The sequence below is a fragment of the Diospyros lotus genome, chromosome 14 (genome assembly GCF_014633365.1).
Source record: "Diospyros lotus cultivar Yz01 chromosome 14, ASM1463336v1, whole genome shotgun sequence".
In the NCBI taxonomy this organism is placed as follows: Eukaryota; Viridiplantae; Streptophyta; class Magnoliopsida; order Ericales; family Ebenaceae; genus Diospyros; species Diospyros lotus.
The window spans coordinates 30,562,649-30,571,907 of NC_068351.1; the positions used below are offsets into that span (position 1 = coordinate 30,562,649).

General features: G+C 30.2%; 1 protein-coding gene across 2 annotated transcripts; it reads left to right on the forward strand.

The window, feature by feature from the left end:
* Positions 1 to 229: 229 nt before the first annotated feature.
* Positions 230 to 1,867, forward strand: LOC127790525 (ethylene-responsive transcription factor ERF114-like). Of its 2 annotated transcripts, XM_052320075.1 has the most exons (3): positions 230 to 696; positions 808 to 843; positions 1,128 to 1,867. In XM_052320075.1, exons 1-3 carry the CDS (start codon positions 579 to 581, stop codon positions 1,625 to 1,627), a joined length of 654 nt encoding a protein of 217 aa, XP_052176035.1. In that variant the 5' UTR covers positions 230 to 578; the 3' UTR covers positions 1,628 to 1,867. The 2 variants fall into 2 exon arrangements, with proteins under 2 accessions (XP_052176035.1, XP_052176036.1); XM_052320076.1 differs by lacking the exon at positions 808 to 843.
* The last annotated feature ends 7,392 nt before the right edge of the window (positions 1,868 to 9,259 follow it).

Below are 9,259 nucleotides of genomic sequence, written 5' to 3' on the forward strand. Positions count from 1 at the left end.
GATTATTATCACCCATTTATTTGTAAAAGAAAAATTCTATTTGAGTATAGAGTTTAAAACTTTGTTTGACACTAATTATTTATCCACGATTACTCATTGCCCTTTCGTAAAATCAGTCATATATATGTATGTATGTATGTATGTATGTATGTATATGCACTGGACCCAAATCAGTCATAAATATTTTACGTGGACTGTTCAAGTCCAGTATATAGCGCGCGATCGAAACCCTAATGGTCCCATTTCCTTTGCTTTAATTTTACTCTTTCTCCTTCTTCTTCTTCTTCTTGGTCTTCGCCAATCAACTCATTATCAGTCTTTGTCTATCTGGACCACCGGATATATATCATTGAAGTGATCGTTAATCTCACAAAGAAACTCCACATTCCAGGAGTACGTATCTGGTGGCTTCCAAACTCGATCGATCCCAGAAGTTGCAGAAGCTCGTAATTAAGGTGGATCCGAGGCACGGGAAGAGGCGGCGTCGATTCGTCGATGACGAAGATGAATCGGAGAAGAAAGAGGAAGAACGCATCTTCCCTGTCTACTCAGCTCGCTCCCAACACGACACAAGGACCATGGTCTCAGCTCTAGCTCAAGTCCTTGGAAGCCCGCTTCGTGAAAGCCCCTTACCCTCTGATTCCCAATCTCAAGCTATGGATCAAGCCAACCAGTTTCAGCACAGTCCAGATCAAGGTATGTAACTGATGATTAACATCACATCCATCACATAATTAATTAACATGCCATCTACAATATATTAATTCTGAACCAGCAGTATTCTTCCTTAATTTCTAAACATTTTAGATTCAGGGATGAGTTTTACTGGCTCTGAAGCCACCTGTAAGTACTGATCCAAGCCCTAAAATCAGCTAAGCGCATTCATGGTTTCAGCTCCCAGAATTTTATGTGTGTATGTATATGTTGTCATCCAAGAGATCCAGCAACCATTACTCTACAGAACTTTATGTGTGTATGTATATTCAGTATGCTAAAATAATAATTAATATGCATATATTTTTTTTTTTTTTGTGTATGTGTGAAGAACCCTAATTATATATGGATCTTGTATGTTCATGAAGAACTGCCATTTTTTTAACTTCAAGTGTGACCTAATTTATGTGAAGGGAATTACCAGGAGAGAAGACAGTATAGAGGGGTTAGGCGGCGACCATGGGGCAAATTCGCGGCCGAGATTCGAGATCCGAACAAGGCAGCCCGAGTCTGGCTTGGCACTTTCAAGACGGCCGAGGATGCAGCTCTGGCTTATGACGAGGCTGCTCTCAGATTCAAAGGGAACAAAGCCAAGCTCAATTTTCCCGAAAGGGTTCAATGGAGGACCGAGCATGGATGCCTGATCACTACAGCTCGGCAAGACTTGCGAATCAATCCTCAACATCTCTATTCGGTTGCTCCTAATGATCAGCCATTGCCATCTCATCAAGAAGCTTATCTCCACACTCAACAAGTTCTTCCTGATCAGGCTAGTGCTGTGAACTATGGCCTTTCGGTTCCATCTTTGGCATCCCAACATGAAGAACAAGGAGGAGAGCTCACAAGGCCTTCTTCCGATCAGTTTGGAAGTAGTAGTTCTACTTGTGATCCTCGTACTTATCGGATCAATTAATGATGCAAATTAAATGTACTCTCAACAGGTGATATCGCAAATTAAGTTTGATCCACATGATCATGAGGGTGGTGACCAGCATGTGGGTGCAGTATCTCGAGTAAGTTGTGATTTTTCAGTGCAAGCTTAAGCACTCTCTTAATTATCAATGCCTTTTGTATTTCAATAAGAATTGGTTAAAGGAAATTACATCTTCACTAAAATAAGGAATATTAATGTTTGGAATGTTGCAACTCAATATATTTTGCTACTCCGTAGGTTTTGTCCCTATATTTATACCATTCATCCAATGCTTACTAGCTGTTATTTGCTTGATTTTGCAACCTTTTCTCTGTAAACAAATCTGAAAAGAGATGGGTGCTGTGGAAGGTGAAAAGAGGATTTATTAGCTCAATGAGTGGGGGATATTGTGTAGAACTACACATGTGAGAATTGAGAAATACCAAAACAATATTAATATTTAAAAGTGGCTACTATAGCATCTAGGTTCATAAAAAAAAAAAAAAAAAAAGGTATTTATAGTGCATGAGCATTTTCAAATTACTAGACTTCAGAGATGATCATTTTGTAAGCACTACTTAATTAGTTGGAAGTTGAGAGATGATCGCTTTCACAAGTTGTAGTCATGGCTCAAATAGAACATTCTTTAGTGAGAGAGAATTCTTATAATTACGATTAAAGAGATTATTATGTTAGTTGGTCTATCTCTCCTTTTTATTTAGCAAAAAACCTAATTAAATATATTGATTGTAATTGATGGCATGTAACTAGTTAAAATTTAAGGGCTCAAATACATTAATCCAAGACTAGCCCCTATAGCGAACACACGAAGAACCATGGTAATTCCTTGCATTTTCCTTGAAGAATCGTCTTTAATCAGGTGATGGTTGGATAGTTTCTCAAATTTTAATTCACATGGGATTATACTTTTTTAGGAATTACAAATTTGGGTAGGTGATGGTTGGATAGTTTCTCAAATTTTAGTAAGCCAGTCTCTACAAGCCCCTTCAACAGCTAGCTAGACATTTCCACGGCTTATAAGTTGAAATTGTTGAATATTACTTTGACCTGTATTTTAATTGGAATTTAAATGATCTTTTCTAAGATAACTTAGATTTTTGAAAATCAAATATATAAATTAAATTTAGTAAAAAATAAATATAAATGTTGTGGTACTGAGACATGAAGATCAAGTTATTTCAAAAAAATATTAATTAAAATATTTAGAATTAGTTGTTTAAAAAGACGAAAAGATTATTAACTGTATTACTCATAAAAGTTATGGCATAATTAATATAAAAAAAGATTTTTAATACTTTACATGATTCAAAATTAAATCTATTTTATAGGAAGGAATGAAGAAAAACAATCCCTCATCGTGAAAATAATATATAACAATTGCTCGTAAAGTTGCATTCAATCCAAAGTGCATAAAGACCAAGTCTTCTTTATTTAGAATTTTATTATGAGACTTAAACTTAAGCTTTTAAGTCCATTCATTAAAAATTGACACTTAAAATTGTTTACCATGAATTCTTCCCTACTCCCAATACAACATGACTCAGTTATATTAAATGAATTTTAAATGAGCTTCAAATGACTCATTTTATGAGCTTTAAATTTAACTTAATTTTAAATTATTTATGTATAAGATATAAAAAATAGGATATTTTAGTATATATAAAATTAGGATAAATAAGAAATTAATCTTTTGTCTGCATCAGATAACATATCAAATTGCCCAACGTGAGACCCAATGGCCCACCCCCCGCTTGACACACACACAACAAATTGAGACTTATATAAGTAATATAACAAAACCATTCTCAATAATTATAAAAGATACGCGTTATTATAAAACAAACAAAATCTAAAATCGAGGTTATTAACAAGTCTAAACAACTCAAATACTCTCCAAGTTAAACTCGTCTCGTTTACTAACCTTAATATGCATTTGGGCATTGATGGCATGAAAAGATTTGAAGGCGAAACAGTTTATAGAAAGAGACGAGAAGGAGAAATTAAAGAAAGCGTGCCACTTAATTATGGAAGCTTCAACTAATAACCACTGCCTCTTCCATGCAAGAAATTAAGAAGAGGCAGGTGAATAATGAGTTAGCTTGGAGCTCAACTCTGCAAATGTATAGATATAGATATATATATATAGGTTGGATGTACATGTGTGGGAGTTTACATGCATGTGCCATGTGTCATGTGCCATGGGTCTCTTGTGTATACAAGTTTGAAAATATTATGAAGATATATAGAAGTGGAGGCATTAATTATAAGAGACGGGTCTATCTTATATATACATGGTCATGAAATTCGGCGCCCTTTGTGGTTGACGGAGAGAACAAGCCGACAATTTAACTACTGCCTAGTCGTCTAATGAAGCAAATTGGCAAACCCTAAGTCAACCGGAACACTGCTGCTTCTCTCTCTCTCTCTCTCTCTCTCTCTCTCTGTATATTATACATTATATATGCACCTTGAAATAAAAATTAGTGAAGCAAAAGTTCAGTTTATTCAAATTAATCAAAATAAATCATTTTGATTTAATTTTTTTTGTATCAGTTTGGTTTACTTAATTTTTTTAAAAGTTTAGACTGCGTTCTCTTTACCATTTTTCAGTCATTTTTAATTTTTAATTTCTTAAAATAATGAAAACGCGTTCTCATTATTGTTTTTAAAAATACATTTTGAAAATAAAAAAAGATTATAAAAAAAAACTCAAAATAACAAAAAGTTATTTGAGGGTTTTCATCTAAAACAAACTCTAAAGTCAAAATAAATTTATTTATTTATTTATTCATATTTTATTACTATAATGAAAAAATATTACAAAATTTATTAACTTTAAAATGTATATATTTTTTAATAATATATTAACATTAAATATTTCTAATTTATTAAATAATCAAATTTATTAAATAAAATATTATTAAAAAATTATTTTTAAAATTTCAAAGAGAACGCGTTTTCTAATTTTCTATTTTGAGAACTAGTTTTTTTAAAATGACAAAGAGAACGCATTTTTAATTTTCTAAAAACAGACTACTGAAACAGAAAACTAAAAATGAATTCAAAATTCAAAACTAAAAATTGAAAAGCAAAGAGAACGCAGCTTTAGTTTTTAATTTTCATCTTCATTTTTTGATTGAAATAATCGAACTAACTGAATCAACCGAACTTTAAAACAATATTATTTTAGTGTTTATAAAACGAAACCTTGAAAGAAAAATTAGTGGAGTACGTATATAGGGGAGAGAATTCGATTTATTCAAATTAATTGAATTGAATAGGCTAAATCGATTTAGTTTTTGTTTTTTTTAATTTAGTTTTCAATTTTTGATTCGATTTTTTTGTTAGAATAATTGAGCTAAGCGAACCGACTAAATTTAAACGATATTATTTTGATGTTTATAAAACAACATCATTTTCTTCAACTTTGTGTGTTTAATTTCTATTGGTAACTTCAGTTTTCTTTAATTTTTTTTTTGTTTTTCAATTTAATGATTTATACGATTTGGATTCGATTTTTTTCAAGTTAATCGACCAGTTCAATTTAATTTTACTTTCCTATTCAATTTAATTAATCAGTAAATTTTAATCAATTTGGTAACTAAACTGATCATTTGCTCATATTTAAGTGAATCCGTCTTTCTTAATTTATTAATTATTTAAAAGTAATAATATTGTAAGTTTTGTTCATGCGTCAAGTTGACCCAACCCTTAGAAGATTTTTTATTTGGCATGAAAAGATTCTTAATGGGTTCTGCCCACCCTTGGAAGGTAATGCTAAGCTAATTATTATTTTTAAGATTAATGTTAATTACTAAATCTTAAATCTTAAACTCTAAAATATATCTAAGACGCATTATTTTTAAGATTTTGTTAACGAGTATTTTGATTAGTTGGTGATAAATAAACTTTGTTTTTAGATACATCATTTGATAACATAACAATGTTTAGATTTAAATATAAGATTTTGCTAACGTGTATTTTAGGACACTCGTTAAGATGTATTTAATATTTTTTATTTTTAATATTTAAATATTCTTATTAATTGATAAAAAAATTTAAAATAAGGTACATTTATCACCAAGTGTTCAATGCTTAAAACAAAATTTAGTGTTTACTTTATTTAAAAGTAAGATATATTACTATGATTAATGCTGATCATTGTCTTAGAATGTAATAAATGAATTTTATTTTTAAATAATTTATTTTTAACTATAAAATATGTTTACTGCATAATAAGTGCATTGATATTAGGGTGCGTTCGATAGGGGTAAATTTTATTTTTTATCTAAATTTTAAAAAATTTTATCAAATATTTTTTTTTATGAAATTCGAATTCTATCTTAATTTAAAAAGTAAAGATTTTTCTTGAAATCAAGAAATTAAAATTCCTAAGAAGTGGGGTGAGAATTGAAATTCTATGAAATTGGAATTTTACCCCTATTTTCATTCCCCAATCAAACACATCCTTAATGTTAAGTAATTGAAAATAAAATATAAATAAATACACGTCGTTTAAAAATAATTTAAATTAACTATACTTTTAACTATTGCCGAAAGGACATGATTAGCATTATCCATTCATTGTAACTGAACAATTGCCTAATATTACCTATTTTATTTTTTTATTTATTTTATGAGAATATTATCTATTTTATAATGACTCAATGTATTTAATACTCTTATTGAAAGTCATTTTTTATAATTAGGTGTATCACTAGCTGCAAGTATGTAGAGTAAATCTCTTAAATTTACAAAATAATATAAGGGAAATGGTATATCACAATCAAATTTGATAAATAATTTTTATTAATTTATGTAATATACATAAATTTATAATAATTATATTTAAATTCATAATAATTTTATTTAAAATTAACAATAAATCCACTTACTCTTATAAATTTATGTACGCCACATAAGTTTATAATAGTTATTTATTAATTTTACTCATAAAAGTATAACATTCTCGAGGTATAATTAATTAATAGGGATATTTATTTTATGGGAAAAAAAGAAAAGAAAAGATAGGGATACTTATGATGGATGGCATTGACATAATGACCAAGTCTATATTTGGACTTTATCAGTCAAAGTATAACCAAACAAGTTAATATGATCAAAATCAAATATAATATGACTGGATGTTGGTTCCTAAGCTCGTAGAATCAAATAAAAAATAATATCTTTTAAATATATAGAGTTTACTTGAAAATCTAAATATGGATAGAAGGTTCATATTCAACCACTTATTTGCAAATAACTAATAGAAAGAAATATGGATGTTGGTTCCCAAGCTATAAGTGCTTACTAAATCAAAATCCCTCGTTGCCACTACTATATAAACCCTACTATTCAAGATCTTATAAAAGAATAATTAAGCTAAAATTGGCAAACGAATCAAATGTTGCGATAAAGTTTGAGGAATCAATTGGATTTTTAACCCCATTTATGTATTAGTATCTTATGTGTTAGATTTAACATTTAATTTTTAATATTTATATATAGATCAATCACAATCACATGAATTTAGAAACACACTAAATTCGTCAATCAATATCCCGAATATTTTGCATGGTGTAGATGAAAACACAAATATATATATAGATAGATAGATAGATAGATAGATAGATAGTGTTAGGGAACCCAATAAGTTCTCAGACTCATGTGATGTATTAAATATTAAATGTTAAATACTATATGTAACTAATCAAATCCTTTCACACTTAAATATTAAATATTAAATTTAAGTAATCAAATCCTAACAATTTAATAGTATGCTTGTGATAATCCTTGTCAAAACTAAAAGTCTGAACTTTAAGAAAGGAGATATATAATAGTGGTGGAGGATAGAAGCCACCTACCTAATTACAGTCATATTAATAATTAAATGAGACGCATAAATGTTCTTTTTCAAAGTTTCAACCCTACAATGTTTGTTCAACGCCTGCATACAGGCGGCGAGTAAATAGCAATAAATATTGAAGATAGAATTTATTTATTTTTTATGTTCAAATCCATTGAAATATTTGGATATGTAATTTTATTTTAAGATATGTTAATCTCATACCAACTTCCATAAGTTAAAGTTTAGATTAAAGTAAGGATTGGGAGGTGGTAGAATTTTTAGATCCCATGGTCAAACTCTTTGTCATTATAATTTGATTGATGATTCAATTAATTGTATATCTCTTCAGTGATTAATATCAAGTTAAAATTTGATATCTAAGTGCTCTATGCTCCTCATCACCTAAGTCAGTTATTCATATATTTTAGAAACCATTTTAATAAGTGATTATGAGATAGCTTAATGAGAAAATATGAAAATATCCTTGCTTAAAAGTCTCTAAAGACTGACCAAAGACATCTTAGACTTGGGGTCAAGACCATGGTACCACGGGTTCTTGGCCCAAGGTCAAACCTGAATGAATAATTCAACTCAAGGAACTAGATCCTAGACCATACTTGGACCTAGACCCAAGAGCCATGGATTCTAATCTAACCGTCCACATGGAGTGATCATAGTGTGCCATTTGGCTTGTATATGATCATTCATGTGGCACAATTGTAGCCCCCACCAACCCTATGGTGCACCCATATAAAGACTCACATTCCACGAGTTAAATAACTCCATTATTGCATCACTTTATCTCAAGACTATTCATCCACGTGCTATATATTGGACTTGAACGGTCCATGTGAAAATTTGCTCTTGTAACGACTAGTTAGTGGGTCTAGATGTTATGAGTATTTTATTTTCGAGTATTGAAAATTTTGTCCTATTAGAATAAATGTGAAAAATATTTTTATGAGGCAAATTTATGTAAGTAAATTTTGTGGATAAATTATAAGTGTTATTATTATATGTGGGAAGCTAAAATAAGCCCATCTCTAATGAATTAGGGATTTGAAATTGGGTTAAACCCAAGTATAAAACTTTGCATATCAAATTATGTAAAGTTGTAAAGCCTATTAGGGCTTATGATGGAAATGGGCCATCATATTTAATTTGGGCCAATGATTTGGACTTAGGCCCATGTATTTATATGAGTGGAAGGAAATAAAGGGAACAAAATGAAAAGAATATAAGAAATGACCATAAAGGGCATGAGATATTTGTATGTGTATTTTTTTTTTTTATGTGAAGGGTAATTTGGTAAAAGTAAAGGGGAGAATGGTTGGCAAACCATTCCATCCCCCCTCACCTCTCCATGTCTTGTTTAATGCTTCATTTTTGTCATTTTCCTCATTTCCCAATCGCTTTCTCTCGTGACTTCCTTCTTCTTCTTCTTCCATATTTTTCTTGTTGTTGGGAGCTTTAAGGTTGCAACTGAGGAGGCTTCTTCTTTTTCTTTTATTCGGTTCAAGCATCTTCAAAAGCAAGTTCTTCTTGCACTGTTACTTTATTTTGTGCAAGCTTCCCTTATTTTCCATTGTGATGTTGAAATGTTTCATGGTTCTTGGTCCTCTCATTGATAAAAATTATTTTTGGTATCGGTTATATATATTTTTTTCGAACCGTATGTTATGCCAAGGCTTGTGTTAGGTCTTTGTGTTAGTCTCGTTGGGGCTTATTCACCTCATTTTTCATTCAAGGAATGACATTTGTGG